At 37.7% G+C, this 17,328-nt stretch overlaps 1 protein-coding gene across 2 annotated transcripts in view; it reads left to right on the top strand.

The window, feature by feature from the left end:
- Positions 1–2,266: 2,266 nt before the first annotated feature.
- FRY (FRY microtubule binding protein) overlaps positions 2,267–17,328 on the top strand; it is a gene marked incomplete at both ends in the record, with an annotated part of 167,064 nt that continues 152,002 nt past the window's right edge. For both annotated transcript variants that reach the window (XM_080614000.1, XM_080614001.1), the window contains one exon: positions 2,267–2,336. In XM_080614000.1, the coding sequence (XP_080470126.1) occupies positions 2,267–2,336 (70 nt within the window). The remainder of the gene's footprint in view (positions 2,337–17,328) is intronic.

The raw sequence follows: 17,328 nt of genomic DNA, 5'->3' as shown, positions 1-17,328 counted from the left end.
CAGAGACGCTTGTTGACCTCAGCTGCACTCAAGGCTTTGAAACAAAATTCGGTGGGAGATTATATTTAAGGGTGTGGATTTAATTGGAAATTGGATAAAATCCAATACAGATTTAGGAAAGACAACTATTTGCAAATTAATTTATATTTTTAACAAGAGAATTGTGATCAAATTGATATATCAATCATCTTTAGAAAGGCATCTGATGATGTAGCACCATGGGGAAAATTATTGCTTAAATCCTTGAACACAGGAATTAATGCAGCTTCTGTGAGGATGAATAAGGACTTCCAAACCTACCTGGCATTGTCTGCTGAAAAAGCAATTAGTGGAATGGTAGGAAGTCATCAGTCTTGGGGCTTGCCAAATTTTGTATTAAATTTATCTTTAATTATAAAAAGTTGGAGTGTGCTGGTTAAAATAGGATTGTACGATGAGGAGGCATTGGCAGGTGGGGGAGGCAAGGATGGTGGAGGGGGGTTCTCAGAAAAGAAATTGGGAGCCTGGAGTGACAGCAATGGGGTGATATTTAACAGTACAGGGAGAAAGATCTGATCAGACCTCTGATGGCTGGTGAGATCAAACCCGAGATACTCTGAACATTTCTGGCAGCCCATGTTCATGAAAGGCTGTAAACTGGTTTTGAGTCAACTTTTAAGAATTGAAAGAAGGTTTATAAAGTGAGTTTCTACAACAGCCTTCTATTAGTGAGGGCACAAAATGTTATCTGTAGATGAGGTATGTTTACAGAAGACGTTTAGCATATTTTCAGTGAGAACCACGGGAGTTTGGTCTCAATGACCCTTATGTTCCTCAGTTTCCAATACAAACATCAAATTCTCTGCATACTGAAACTAAAAATAATGTGCAAATTTAATTGCTGACAAAGTCTTTAAAAGAATCAGCAGCAGACAAGCTATTTTGGCTCAGATACTGTAATTATGAGATGCTGCAGGAAATTTATTCCACTAAGTGAGAAAAGAAGTACTGTTATTCCCAGGCAATAATATCTGGAAGGATGATGCCAAGAATGTATGAAACATAAAATATTTGGGAAACTGATTCATCTTACTTTTCTTCATTACCATAAATATGCATAGTGATGTACTGTGATACGAAATATAACTTTAGGAATATGGAAATTGAAGCTATTAATTATTTTGTAGAAAATACAGAGATTACAAGCAGTGAATTGCTTCTGCCTGATTTTTGTGTGTGGATCCCTTATGTGAATTCAGTTCCTTTTTAGAAAAACATTATTCAAGATAAAACCAACATCACGCTGAGAATTTTCCGTGACTCCTTTGGAGGTGAATACCAAGCAGTGCGCTCACTGGTTTATTTGCCATTATGAATTCAGCTTGCTGTCTCTCATCTTTGTCGAGGGGGGAAAAAAAAGTCAAGAAAAAAATGACAACACATTTTTCAGTAGCAGTGAAAGAAAAGCAGAAGCAGCCAGGCTGAATGCTGTATTTTCAGTGCTCTGGAAGTGCTTCTCTTGTGCAACTGGGCTGAGGGAGAGCCTTTTTTTTTCCCAGCGTCACTGCAATCACATCTATGGGTGCAGTTCTGCTTTACCGCAGCATGATGCAGTTGTCTACAGTTCAGCGTGCTCTTCTTGGAAACAGGCGGAAGGAGAGCAGCTGACCAGAGCATGAAGAGGATGTTCGTTAGAGGGTGTTTTTTTCCTACAGCTAAAGAGTACGTGTGAAATTCCTCCAGCTGCAGAAGAAACGGTTTCAGTGGGGCTTCAAGTTGATACTCGATTCACAAGAGGCGGTGCATAAGCTCCGGCTGTCAGCTTCTGGTGGAAAAAAAGCTTCAGACAGGCAGACTGCATGTTATTAAAAGCACAGCTCAGACACCCTTCGGGAAGATACTCTAACTGTGCTTTATGGAACAAGTGCTGTGGTGCTGCATATGCCTTAACCAACCAGAAGATATTTGCCCGCTTGTGGAATGGAATAAATGAAAATACATACTGAGAGGGTGAGGGAATAAAATACTCTGCAAATAGAATTAAGTACAAGCCCTGGAGGAAGAGCAAAGGACAAAAATCTCATGGTGTGTTTTTGTTGTTGTTGTTGAGCTGCTTTTTTTTCCATGAGCTTACCTACCATGAACGGAAGAAGTGGATCTGCGGAGACTTCATTTCCTCCTCTGACCCCTCGTTTACATCACTAACTGGTGACAGTCACATCTACATACATAGTACCTGCTACTTCAGCTGCTCAGAATTATAGAAGCCTCTTTGTATGCAGCAGTCATGGCTAGCCAGCAGGATTCAGGCTTCTTTGAAATCAGTATCAAATATTTACTGAAATCCTGGAGCAATAGTGAGTAGCAGAAGAGTAATCTTTTCATATTACGCATTGCTTGGTAAATAGCTAGGATAACCTAAAGGATAAAATCTTATCTTTCTATATGTTTGTGTTATAGAAACCGAATAATTTTTTGCTTTTGTCAGCTCTAAAAATCAGAATGTCAGAGATTTAAATAGGTTTCGTTAACTGCAAAGGCTGTAATGGGATTATATTAGATTTTGCTTGATTGAATCCTGAAGTTAGCCTGTTTTCTGGCTCTCTCTAATAGTACATTGCAGGGAGTGCATTCCAAACAGCGTTTCCTGCCTACATGTTTATTTGATTTGTCCAGGCTCTATCTAAATATTTTTGAAAATGCTGTTTAATCACCAGGGTGTGGCATTGCTCAGAAGTTGTTTTTTTTATTATGTATTTTTTTATTGTGCACCGAGGATAGAAATATAATGATTGTACTTCAGGTCTGAAAGTCGTTATTTTAATGTGATGAAAAGCAAAACATTAGTTGCTTATAGCTGCACTTCCCACCCTATGCTTAATTTCAGAATCTTATGCAATATTTCCATCCGATAAGAATCCATTTATTTATCTAATCCAGACTGGGTTTTGCAGAATGTAAACAAATAGCATGTTAGTCTTCCTTGGTCTTTTCGGTATTGCTGTTCCTGGTTTCCATTGCTGTTTAAATCAATCAAATCAATCACTCTTCAGATTTTTAGCATTATTATGTAATGAAGATTTCTGAGTAAAATTAGTGCTTGCAAATATATTCAGATTAGGTAATGCCATGGGTTAACTCTTGCAGAAATATGCATTTTGATTTAAAATACATGAACAGTATATTCCTTTCCTATAGAAGCTTGTATTAAGAGTGCTAAATCTTTAAAATTAACTGGTTTTAAAAGATAGAACACACAATGTCTCTGGAAAAATCCAACTTGGCTACGAATGCAGTAAGGTTCTGATTATCCCACTATCTATAACTTAGTAACTTCTGCAAACAGGCTAGTTTTTTTAAATTCCATGGTAGAAAAAATTGCAAAATCTGCTTAAGACAAAGCATGTGTCTGAATACCTGCAAAGAAATGAAAATAACACTGTATTAGATGTGTGACGTGCAAGACTTACCATTATTAAATGATATCCATAGAAACTGTATTTTTCCAGGTCATCTGTAACCTCAGTAACACTGTAGTGCTCGGTTGATTCTGTTTTTCTACCACAAGTGTGAAGCCACCAGGAATAATACTATTACCTAAATAGTATTGCTTATCTGCCCTTCTTCCAGAATATTTAGTGCATATTCATTCAAAATCAGCGATCCCACAAGAACTGGAAGAGAATTTTGTAGTTTAGTTACCTTTTTGGGCTAATGCTAATCAAATACTGAGAAGTGTGGATTGTGACAACACGTATTTATTACAACCTAGCTATAGTTTTTGACAGAAGAAAAACAAGTCACTTCATGGTGCAGAAATCAAATCAGTTCTGGCATGATTTTTGTAATAGACTACTGTAACTCTAAGACTAAGTAAAACTAGCACTTTAGAATATAAAAATAACTACATTATGGAATTAAATGTAACATTTTAATCTTTTCTTTTTCCTCTACATCGAAATATATTGGAAGTACTTCAAAATAGCTAAGATATTTCTAGTCTGAAACTAGAAGTCCTTAAGTGAAACTTTGTTTTAGGGAAATGGAAATAGTATGTGATAATTGCTATTTCTGAGATTATTTTAGCTGATAAACAGACTTTGTACTGTATTTGAATAAACAGTAAGAGGAAATAAAATAAATTGATCCAGGTTGACTTCAACTTATTGCCAATAATTTTATTTTTTTTCTTCCAGTCTACAAGGCTGTGTTTATAAATCTGTACTTATCTTTTCTAGCTGAAAAAACTCCAGCTTGATAAGAAGACTAGGGAGTTCAAAAGACCTAGGGCTTTCTTCGGCTCTGCTGTGTGATGGGTGGAGCAGAGGAAAACGCTTCCCTTGCTTGAGAAACTCCTGGGAAGCTTGCACATGCATGCACAGGAACATGTTTTTCAGAAAATACGTTCTGTGTCTGCATGCCCAAGAGCAGAAGTAAGCTATAAATTATACTGGGGCATTTACCTTCTAGAAAGAGTCTAACATAACTGTTTTAAAAGAAAAGTAATGTTGGATCCTACAATATATATTTTGTTTAAGTAGTAATAGTGTAGAGGTGCTGTCCTTGTATGTATCTCTAAATTGTCACTTTAAAACAGTAGCTGTAAATAACATTTATTCTTCCTGTGCTTTATAGTCCCAGCAAACCAAGGCCTTTCTATTGATCTGTGTTTTGGCTTACACAGGGCATTAACCTTTATTAATAGATTGCCAACGGCACCCATTTCCTATATCATACCAGGAAATATACCCAGTTATTCTACTTGGGATGACAATTTTCTCTGATTTTGCTATCTAAGGTGTTTAATAAATAGGCATTCTTGACGTGCTGTCACAGAGCACTTGCAGAGGTGTTCACCTAGCATGTTGCTTAGATTTTTAGGGTAGACAACCAGCTAAGGAGGCAGGCAATTTGTAGGTGCTGGAGTCAGTTCATTTTAGGTACCTATTAAATATTGTAGTCAGGATGATGCAGTCAGTGGAGTGTTCTCAATGAGCATGCATTCCTAGGGGACAAAAAAGCCAAGTCACAGTCTGGCCTTTGCATCATCCCTCCAAACTGAGAAACCTCAAAATACTCTTTTGTGCAGCTCCCAAAAGAGACTTTTGCTCTGCACATGTCTATAAGATACCATGCAAGTCATGCAGCTCTGGAAAATATTCCTGTAATGTGTCAGAGATGGGATCAGAATTGGGATTCACTAGTATTTTTGATCAGTGCTGCATTAGTCAACAACTACAAATTCTGCATTAGTCAAGAACTGTATTAATCATTTGCATTATTTCTTTTTAAAATTACTGCTAAAATGTTCATGGTAAGTACTGCTCACCTGGCTCACTAAGGTCAATTAGATTATAAGAATAAAATAGGGCTCACCAAAAGTAGGACAAGTAAGAGTCTTTTCTTCAGATCTGTTATGGAAGTATTGCAAAATACTATTGGCAAATGAATAATTGTAATTAATTCAAAGAATAACATATTAATACAAATGTTAAGGATTTTAATCTGCTCTTTCCCTAGACTGTTTTGACTTTTTGAATGAATCAGATATTTAGATTTATTCTGATTTTTTTAATGCATTTTTAAATTCACAGTTTAAAAACCAATCTGTATAGAAGGTTAAAAACTAAGCTACAAGAAGCTGGAGTACCATCAGTATAAACTGCAGGGAATTCTATAATAAATTCCTTTTTTTCTTTTTTTTGCGGTTTCTAGATCAGATCAGCAATTAAGTTTATTGGAGGATAGGATTCTGGAGAAGAATCCAGACAGCTCAGATAGATGGCTCACTTGTGCTCTCACAAATCAGTTCTTACAAGGGCTGGTAGAAACTGCATTTCATCATCTCCCAGTTACTAGAGATAGATTTTTAAGGTGTCTTTTTGTACAATTGAGAGCGCACATTTTAGGTAGTGAACATTTTAATTTTATTTGCCACTTCTCATAGAATGGACTTATCTTCAGGGCCTTATCTTAAGGATTACACTTGTTTATCTACTTTAGAATGGCAAGTTGTGGGGTCTTTTCCCATGAACTTGTATTTAATTCAGACTCAGAATAAGTTTTTTTGGTATTAGGACTTTCGAACTCTTTTGCCCTACCTATACTTCCCTGTCTTCTTCCACAGTAGCCACCCTCCACATCAAAATCCTCGTATCATCCTCCTCTTCACCTTTGTGCTATCTAAAGGCCATTGCTCAATCCTCCTACTACACACTGGTCTCTTTTCTGTGCTCCTGCATGCTCAGTCCCTGTAGCAGTGGCTGACCACTCGGTGTTTACTAGTGGTGGTAACATTAGAGACAGCTTAATCCTGGGGGTGCACAGGCACCCACATCAGCTATTGCTCATGTTGTTCAAACACAGCAGCATCCCACAATGGTCCCAGGAGGACCTCTGGCTCCTCTGTGGCTTGCTGGTCACATATGGAGCTGAGCACAGTGCTAGCATCAAAACAAGTTGTCAGAAGAACATCATCAGGCATCAGAGAAACTTCTCAATGGCCCATATGAAGCCTGAGGGATTGCTGGCTGCCAAGATGTCAGCCATATTCTGTTCTGCTCTTGAAGACAGGTTTCTACTGTCAGGCACAGAAATCAGTGAAGGACATTTAGTCTTTCATTAAATGAAAGTAATATATTTAGCAATAAAAGTCAACCTTCTTACAGAGAATATTCATGAAGTCCTGTGTCCACAAGGAAGAAAAAGGGAAGGCCAGGGGCAGTTTCTTAGGTAAAAGTCTGCATTATGTCCAAATTCTGTGGTGCACTGGTTTGATGCTCTAATAAGATTTTTATTGTGCAGGAAGATGATAACAGCTGTTTTGCAGGGGGTCACTTATCTGCAAGCGAGCATAGACCTGTTTAAAGCTGAACACACTAAGCACACCATGCTATCAGACAGTGATTGTAGCAAGATAGCAATGAAGGAAAGAGGCTCCTTCCTGTTTCTCAGTGCCCACTTAAACATTTAACACATCCCTGAACAAGAAGAACTTGCTCTTCCCTGCCACCTCTCTCATTCCTCCTCTTGCAGGCCCAAAGTGAAATGATTCAAGAAGTGGATGTGCTGCAAACTCACCCTGCAGGGAAGGGATCAGTTCTTTCCTGAGCAAATGGGTGGCCTGCAGTTGGAGAAGGGATGTGGCATATGTCTGAGGTAAGCACGAGAGCAGACTGGTGCTGACAGTGAAAGAGCAGCCTGGGCTGGTGCCATGCTTGGACCTGTTCCTCTTGCTGGCTAACACACTTGCAGAAAGCTGGTCACTTCCACAGCCTCTGCCTTTGGGGAGCCCTGGGACAGAGGTTAGCATCTGCTCAGGCTTTGGCATACAACTCTGCCTTGAACAAAGGATGCTGTTAATTCGAGCTGTCTTGCTGCATGAAGGGAATTGATTGCTCTATCCATTGAGCCTGAAATTAGGGTGCTTAGTGTATTCTTCAGCTCTAAGTAGTCTGTGATTGTCAGCAGAAAAGTGACTTGCTTGATAGTGGTGACTGTTATCTTCCAGGACAGTTTTCTTTATATTTGTCTGCAGATCTGATCCTCTGATCTGCAAAGCTGTGTAGAAAACACAGGGCAGTGTTTGGGCTGCTTGTGTTCTGATGGTACCCATTTTAGAACTTATATTTTGACATGATTCCTTGTAGAAGTAAGGCAAAGTGGAAGTTTTATGACCTAAGAACTCTTAAGAAAAGAATTTATGTGTTTTGATGTTTGATACTCTGTTCAGGACCTTCCAGATTCGTTTCTACCATATTAGGAGGAAAAAAGGATGAAAGGATCAGAAATACTCTATTGCAAAATTCAGTTTCTTTACAGAATGAGTTTGCTTGTCATTAAGATGTTTGAATTATCGTAGTAAAAGTCTACAAATAGTTTGAATGCAATCTTAGTACATAAATTTTTGTGATTAAACTTCAGTGCTGATCTCTGAATTTAAGATAGTCTGTAAATTGGGCATAAACTATATGTAGATAATCACTGGTAGATATTCCATAAGGTTCCAATAATTTTACATATGGTAAGCCCAAAACTCTTCTGTTATACTATTAGTATCCACTCTGAGTAATTAATTTGTGATATCCTTGATTTTATCAAATTAACCAGCAGTTTGGTTATTTTTCCAGTATAGCTAGCTACTGTTCAAAATGATCAGGGAAAGAATTAACAGTTCTTAAAGTTTTCTCTATGCATATGATGTACTGCTGAATAAGCTGTAGTATCTTATTTTTATTTGCATATATATATATATAAATTGTAAATATATAAAAGGAAATATATGTAAGTATAAAGGAAGTGATAATATACAGGTTACCTTAGGTGTATAAAATGTACAAAAATATCTAAAGCTTAGTAATGGAGGATATAACCAAAATTGCTACTTAACATTCCTTTTGTATTTTATTCATTTTTGATGGACTCATTAATAGTTGAAACCGTTTTCTCTATATGGACTTGTGGGTGGTAGGAAGAAGGCTCCACATCTCCAGAATTATGATTGCATGTGCTTGACCAGCTTTATTTTCTGTATTCATTCCTAAGCTTCTAAGCACTTACCAATATAAGTGCTCCAACACTTGCTATGTTAGCCCTAGAGACTGAATTCCCGTGGGTGTTGAACCCTGGGGTACTGAGTGCTGCCTTTGCCTCAGTCTTCACCAGCAAGGTACCTCTGGCCTGTCTGACAGGTGCTGGAGTGCTCCTTGATATGGCAGGGGTAAGGTAGAACTTGTGCAAGTCCACAGTGCAGGAGCACAGGCTCGCTTCCTTGCAGGAACTGTTGAGAAGCCTGACAATTCCATACGTATTTATGATCTTTTATATATTGCAAATTATAGTCACATTCAAAACTGAGGGATGGTGAAGTTTTTCTATTCCTAGCGGGATGGTGAAGTTTTTCTATTCCTAGCAGACAGCAGAGCTTGCTAAAATAAGTGGCTAAGTGAAGCACATCTGAGATACACTGGCTTCCTAATTTGCTCTCAGCCAAGTAGCAGTGGTTTCACTGACTTGTCAAATGCTGCTTGCTTTCTCCTCTGCATGAAATAGGGATCACTAATGCAAAGACCAGCAATACTGATGTTTGTGCATAATATCAAGGTCACGAATGCAACTGGTATTACAGAGCTGCCAGAGAGAGTCAGCTCTGTCATGTCCCAGAAAGGAGATCTGGGGGAGCTTTTTAGGCCACTGGTTTGAAGAGAAGTCTGAGTGTTGTTTTGTAAATACTGTGGGATCACTGTAGTGACAGGTATCACATGTCTCCAAGGGAATGTGTTGCTTGATTAGGTGACTGTAGCTTCAGAGAAGTTTCACACACAAAAAAAATGGGACCCTTTGAGAGACATGCTATACAATCTTTATCCTGAATACTTTCTATGCTTTCACAAATATGCTGTCATCAAATGTGGTACTAATCCCTATTAGTAGAGAGGCTGTTGTGGTTTTCACTAGTCACTGAGGAGGCCAGAAATTGTGACTTGTGTACGGCCAGAATGTAAAGATGTTAGAAGGTTTGGCGTTAGAAAAAGACCAATCAAAAGAATGTAACAGATCTTGACTATTATAGTTCTTGATTTTAATTATAAAATGATGGGTTTATAATGGTTATAAAAGATGGGTTTAGTTTTATTTTGAAAGGCTTGACTTTGAAAGACTCATTACTTTGAATCCTTAAGTAAAAAGTAGTACCTGGCTCAGCACTGAAGTCTGCCAAAGGTATTGTTTTGCAGGAATTCTCCTATAATTAGGTGATCTTTATACTAACATTTTTTCCTATTTTCTAGCTTTCTAGCTCTCCTCTGTGTGTAACTTTGAAGAGACTGAATTTGTATGTGGAGTAAATTAAGCTTCGAAAAAAAATCAATTTGTTTTGATACAGATTCCCTTGAATAACTTTTGTTGAACAGAATATTCACAAATTTCTTTTTTTTTAACTGCATTTCTGATTGTCATTTATGAATGTCTTTAAACATGTGGATCAATTTGGCTTTTTAGCCAGGACACCTGGACAGAGTTCTAGCCAAAGTTCTTCCTTGAGAAGTGTGCAGAGTAGGTTTATGCATATACTCACAGTAATATATTGTTGCATGTTATCAGAATGAGGTTTATTCTGTGCATATTACAGAGTTGTCAGATGTTGAAAGTAGTCTAAGCTACCTGACATCAGGTTTTGCAATTAATTCCCATGTAACTGGAATTATATTTAGTCTGCTTTCCAATGGAAGCAAAGCTTATACAGTCTGAATGCCTTTTTTGAACATGTTGACCAAATTAAGAACAATTCAGAGAAGTGTGGGATTCTTAAAGATACCTAAGTTTCTACTGAATTTGCAATTACACCCTTAGGTAGTGAAGTCCATCCGCTGAAAAAATTGCAGCTTCCTGTCTTCTTAGACCTAAGGAAACCCTTTCTGTGGCAGCCTTTGTAAATACCCCAGCTGTGAAACAAGCTTTATTCACACCTCTGAGAGAGTTGCACATAAAACTCATAGTAGTGTTGCTTATTTTGAAATATATTCACAAGATGCAAATTCAGATGCAAGAAAACTGCTGCAAATACCTTGCTTGCAATGGCCTACATTATAATAATATTCTTACAGGTCTTCCCATCTGGGATGTTTACAGACTCAAATTCTTTCAGCGTTATTTACATCAATATGAAAGATGGAAGTATTAATTCTGTATTGCTATTCCTAGGCAACTTGAAACAGAAATTAACTGAGAAGCACAAGATTACACATGAAACCTGTGTTAGAGCTGGAAATGAACCCCTATCTTCTATTTCTTTATTGGAAGAACCTTTCTTCCTTCACATTCTTGGCAGCCAGATGACACATTGTGAATCATGACTCAACAAGTTATTAGTTATTATGAGGCTTTTAATTGGTGGTAAGTAGTAATTTTAAAATGGAAATGTCCTTGAATTATTTTAAATCCCATGTTGCCAGTGATGCCTTAAATGAGGAGAAAATTACTTAGCTATAATTCTTTTTCTTTGAAGGCAGATGTTAGAAACAAATAATCTCACCACACCCTTTACCTGTGTGCCATCTGAACCAAAGCTAGGTGGTTAGTTTGATTTTTGTTCTATTACTTACAGACAGGAGAATGCGGCAGAGCAATATATGTATTCTTTAATGGGATGAGTGCTTGATCAAAAGCAATAACTCTCTGGGAACAAAATCTGGAAAGGATTGCTTTTGAAATACAAAAGTCATTGGGGAGTGTAGTAAATTAAGCAAAGTCTCAGCTTGTCCATAGTGAGTCTGTAACATTTGTGTCATAAAATTGAAGAGGGAAATATTTTTGAAGGGAAAGTGAAATTAAAAATTTTGTTTGCTTTTACTGATTTGTCTGTCAAAGCAGTAAGGGACAGGACAGGTAAAAGTGCACGTTACAGGGAGCTGCAGAGTTCTGTGGCAAGTGAAATAACTGCAGTCATTGGAATTACTATTTTAATGAACTTTTAAAACTAAATTGTTGATATGTACAGGTTGGAATTTTATAAAAAGATAGATAGAAAAAAGGAGCATGATTGTTAATATTGATATGTATGTATTGCTATGCCTCCTCTTTTATGTGAACCCTCTCTTTTCTGTTGCTAGTAATTTTTCCTGAGATGGGGCCAAGGACATCTTGAAAGGAGTGGATGAGGGGGTAGGGATGGGAGGAGGGATGGGAGGAGGGATGGGATGGTGCTGAGATGGCTGGAAGGATGAGATGAGCAATTGTTGGTGAGCAAGGGGAACAGTGCATGGGAGTCCGGGACTGGAATGGGGAGTCTGAAGTAGGGAGAACACAGCCATGAGGAGACACCAGATTGCAGATATGGAGTAAGAGGAGAGCAGATGGGGAGATGGGGGAGGTGAGAGACAGAGAAATCCCCTCCCAGGCATGGAATGCAGTGCAGGAATCTTGATTTCCATCCTATATCCTTGCTTTATACCAAACATCTCCACCAAAGGGCGTACGCCTTCCGTTGCCTTAGTGCCTGGATGAGGTGACAGAAAATGTTATATGTTACCAGGTGAGGAAAGCAGCAAGTGACTTGTGTGTGCTGTTAGGATAACTGGGTCGATGGCTTATTTGGCATCGGATGAGTTATACGTCCCCTATATTACCTTGCTTCTGAATGCCTGGGTCCAGTGGAGTAATGCAGCACGCAGTGGAAAGCACACAGATATACAAAGACATACTCTTACCAGATTATTATTCTTTTTATTATTTCTTGTGATGTAGAAGCAGATAACTTCCTCATTCATTTCTCCTCCAACAGAGTAGGTAGTATATTAGCCAATAATAAAAGCAAGTCTGTCTCAGGATCTCCCAAGAGAGTATGTCAAACAGATCTCGGGGCTTTTGGCAGAGTTCTCAGCTGAATGAAGAAACAGACCATGTATTTGGGTATTAGTGAATATTTGAGTGTCACTCAGCATACTTTCAAGCATAATAGCTTTAAGAGCAATGTGTTAGAAACTTACATGAGGCACTGTAAAGAAAAATATATTTTCCAAAGGTTTGTTGTCACATTAGACTGAGCTAAACAGTTGGGCACTGCAGGGATGGACTCTAGGCTTTATTTTATTTTATGTCCTCATTAGGGATTTGGAAGGAGGTAAATAGCAAGTTGATGACATTTGTGATCATCCTTACATTAGAGTATATAAATATCAGCAAAGGAAAAGGAGGGAAAAAAATAAAAATAAGGGGTTAGTTAGAGTAAAAATCTGAAAATGTACCTGCCATGAGAATCTGTAAATGTCTTTTGAGGTAGAATTTACTTTTGAAACATTAAAAACAAGACAGGCTACATTTTTAAACTGTAGTGTAAGGGCCAGCTTTTCACTGGAAGGAGAGGCATAGTGTTGACTGTCTTCTGGACCTGCAGTGAGAGAAGGTCCATGCACATGCATAGCTGCACCCTGGCTAATTCCCAGCATAATTTTGCCCAAAGTGGAAATCCCAGAGAGCTCTGAGAACAGTAGTTAGAATAAGGGGGTTTCATTTATTTGAGGACAAGCAGTAGTCCGTCAAGGAGTAACATGGAAGCATCACCCTCCTGGCAAGTTTGAGATCTGTTTAAATTTATCATGTGCTTATGATATTAATAGATACTTAGAATGGCTGTCTGCCTAATATAATACCATTCTTTCTAGTTCACCATAAAGTCTATTATTACTTTATGCAGTCATTTTCCTGTTGCAAAAAGAAATCTATTCCCGTAAAGTAATGAGAGAGTTTCTGCAAAGTTGCTGCCACGGATTTTAATCAAGCACTTTTCTCAATTAAGAACAAAAGGCTGTATGATATTAGTCAGATCTTCTTGCACAGCTAGCACATATCCCAAATACTTACATACCAAATTTCAGCCTTATTGGTAAATTCTCCTAAGCCTGCCTGGCTAGGGTGTCATACATTTTAAGGATTGCATTTATATTATGACAGTATCCTGAGGGCATGAGTTTTTGTTACAAAGTTTTAGGTTTTTTATAATTCAAATCCAGAATTGACATTTCAAGTTGATTCAGTTCACAATTATTATGTTGGGCATGTTTACCTACTTTACAGAATTCGAGTTTGAAATGTTTGGCTGAAAGGTTAGAATTAATACATTATACTGAATATTATCTTCAGTCATTAAACTTCTGATGGCACAAATGATCAGTGTTGCCACAACAGTCTCTTTTTTTCTGTTTTGAATCATACACATCATATGTTTTGTGGATTCAAATTATAGCTATGGTTTTCCATAAACTATACAAGAACTGGCATGGTGTCATGAAATTCTGATAAATATCTGCGTTGATAATTTAAGTCAGGTATACTGAGCAGCATTTTCAGAAGGGTAAGCATTGTCTTGAGGCCTTTTCACTGAAGACATGGGAGTATTTAACTGTTTACATCAGTGGAATTGGAGTTAGGCCGGCTTCACGTGTGTTTTTGAAAAACACGCAAACTATATTTTAAAATTATTAAGATATTCCACGTAAAGTTTTAGATTATACTTTTTTCCAGAAAAGAAAATGATCTTTTTACAGAATTATCAAAATACAATGTATTACAATGTAATACAAGTTTGTATACAAAATACAATGCAAATGTAAAAAACAACCAGCACAGAATACAATTTTCATCAGTCCTTACGCCTGATGTTTGTAATTTCATCGATTGTAACTCACTTCTATGGCCTCATCTTTTCTGAAATAATACAGTATTACTGTATAGCTTTCAGCATTTCAGGATTCTTATCCACCTTTATCTTTAAGCATAAATTTTAAACTAATTAATGAATTACATTGCACTTATGGTAGAGTTAGCTGCCACAGAATACCTCATTTAGTTGGTTCTGTCTGTGCTTTCCTGTCAGTCAGGGCAAAGTAACTCAGACGAGTTTGTATCTACTGAGTAGCTAAGATGGCCAAAGGCGTACAGGTTTTTGTACCTAAGTCAAACATTATGAGCCAGTGCGTGCATCTCACAGGCATGCCTGAGATCTGCCTAAACACATGAGCCAGGTAATCATGTTTCTTTCAAGAGTGACATTTCTCATCAGTCCTTCCACTTCCTCAGCTATGTTTCGTTCTCTGTCATATGTCACATCTGATGCTCAAGTGCTCATCTGCCCAGCAGGTAAAATCTACTGAAGTGGGCCTGTGCACAAAGTGCCGAGTCCTTGAGCTTTCACTGTGCTTCCACCTAAAGAGAGGGTAGGGGGCAGTTAGCCTGGGTCTAGCTGCAGGAGAGCATCCATCCCTGTGGTTTTGGTTAAGTACCTAGTATATGTGAAGGTCATATCTAACATACCTAGGGTCTTTAAAATAATCTAACTGTAATACTTTCATATTTTCATTTGTCTTATTTAAAGATGTTAAGAAAATGATATGCAACAAATATTACTGTTCAAAATGCAGCATTTGCTGTTGGTTAGAATGATGTAGAAGAAAATAAATTGGTGGAAGTAGACATTTATTTTATTGGTCATTATCCTGGCATCTTTTTATCTCATGTGAAAGACTGATTTATTTTGGATTAGTGGTTTGGTCTGCACTGAGTACATAAACAGCATAACTTGCAATTTATAGCATTTTAAAGTTCCTGTATGGTTTTTTGTGCAGCTGTTTCTTAGCAGCATTACTATCACAAATATAGATTTTGCCAAACCAGCAGTGTCTTTACTAATTCATTAACTAAGTGGCAGCTACTGAGCTAGAGCCATGCTTGTATTTAGGTCACTATGCTTTCAATTAGAGATTATTTCTTCAGATTTGTCAAACCTTGAACAAGCAGGACATGGGTAATCCTTACTTCCTTACCATTCTGGCCACTAGCCAGAAAAATGAGTTACTCTCCAAGAGGATGGGAGATGAGAGTTCAAAATCCCGAGGTTTAAGTAAGCATTCCAGGTGAGTTCGTTAGCCCTTGTTACATAAAAACCAGTTACATCCAAACCGAAAAGGAGGGGAGCTGCTTCTTTGCTCTGTTTTGTACATCTGAAGTGGCCTAACAATGTGAAGTCCATGTGGGGATGTATCTAATGTGGTGTTGGGCCCAGTTGGCTGTTGTGGATAGTGTTCTGAGCTGCTGCCTGACTCACCTGATCATTTGTGTCAGTTTTCTGGTTTCTGTTCCACAGGCCAGGTTTAAGCACCCAACTTCTCAACTGACTTCAGCCCTGAGTGAAAGTGTCTTGGAAATGCCAAGTCCCCACAATGGGAATGGTCGGTTGAGAACTTACTGTAAATTTCGGTGCCTCTTTCTGTGTATATATGGAAAGAAATGTCAATCCTGGTGTTTAAATTCCTAATTTATTAACAGCCTTATGTACCATTTAAAGCACTTGAAGTTTGTGCTCCATGTAGTTTTGTACATGCTTCCCTACTGACAAAGCCATTCATTATCATTGAGTTACCATGGAGTACTGGTCACATGGACCTGGGAATAATAACCCATTATGCTAATATAGCTTGTCATTGTGTTTGATGTGAAGTGATGTCCCATAACAACAGCTGATGCTTGTAACTAATACAATTTATGGTAAGATCACAGTTTGTAGAACAGTGTGGCCAAACACTTCCTACTGTCTTTTCTTTGAATTACATTTTTGATTCCATATATATTTACAAAATAATTTATACATTTTTTAGGTTAGTATAGTTCTGTTTTAATTTCTTTCTGCAATGAGAATCAGGGAGTTTTAACAGAACAATTCTGGCCTATTTGCATAATGCTTGAAACATATGTTTTTCTTCTGAGCTCCCCTGCCCCCTTGGAGCCTCAACATTGTGTTATAAAGTTCTTTTTTGTGACAGAGGAAGGACAATTTACTGAGTTGGGTGAACTTCTCATATGCCACAAGAGAAGAAGGAAGACAATTATGTCTAAGTTGGAATACATAATTCTGTAATACACAAAGCATTACCACAAGCTTTCTTATACACACAAGTATGAAACTGAATTTTACTTGAGACTGTGATGCTGTAGAAGGAGCAGGCATTGAATCTTTGTATTGATTCAGCTTTGTTCTTCAGCAGATCAGGCATTTGTTGGAGATCTGTAACATGCACTAAGGTCTGGTTTTAGCCTTTCCACATTCTCAGGAGAGTTCACGTTCATATGCATGTGAACATACTTTCAGTAATGGCATTTCAGCCATGGTTCTTACATGCTCCTCAGACAGTGGAACATGGCTTCCCAGGGGCATATCATTGATCTCTAGAGAGCTTCACTTTTCTATGCAAGTGTTCTCTTAAGGCAAAACACTGGTTTGTGTGATTATCACTTCTACTTTATAAGGCATATTTATAAATTATTCTGGCAATGTATTTTTTCTTTAAAATATTCATTGAAAATTGAATCATCCCAATAAATTGCCTCCACTTCCGTGACCTCCCAAGGTATGTTCTACAAAACAACCCTTAAAATCAGCTTCTGTTGTAGCAAAGCCTATTTGACAAGCAAACCATCATGGCAGGGAATTATTACATAGATCACAAAGATACTCTGGTCACACAAGTTATGTTTGTACCTGGGTGTACAAAGAGAAATCAAGTACTGATAGGCATTCAGACTTCTGCTTCTTGATACTGTCAAGATTAGAGATAGAAGAATACTTCTAAGAATGTCTGTATTGCACTTTACCAATGAAAGATTGTTCTCAGCAGTGTTTTCTACTAATGTATTCAGCAAGTCATAAATTACACAACCAGAAAAAAACATTGTGTCATCCAATCTGTTCTTCTCATAGAGCAGGCTTTATGCCTTCTCTGAATTAATTTCTGTTTGAACCAAAGCATGTCTTAAAAAATCTCAGTTTAAACTTACCACTAACGGAAGAATCAGCACCAA

Source organism: Psittacula echo (assembly GCF_963264785.1).
Source record: "Psittacula echo genome assembly, chromosome: 3".
Classification (NCBI taxonomy): Eukaryota; Metazoa; Chordata; class Aves; order Psittaciformes; family Psittacidae; genus Psittacula; species Psittacula echo.
Note: the sequence above shows the minus strand (reverse complement) of the source record. Positions and strands in the feature narration are given on the sequence as shown.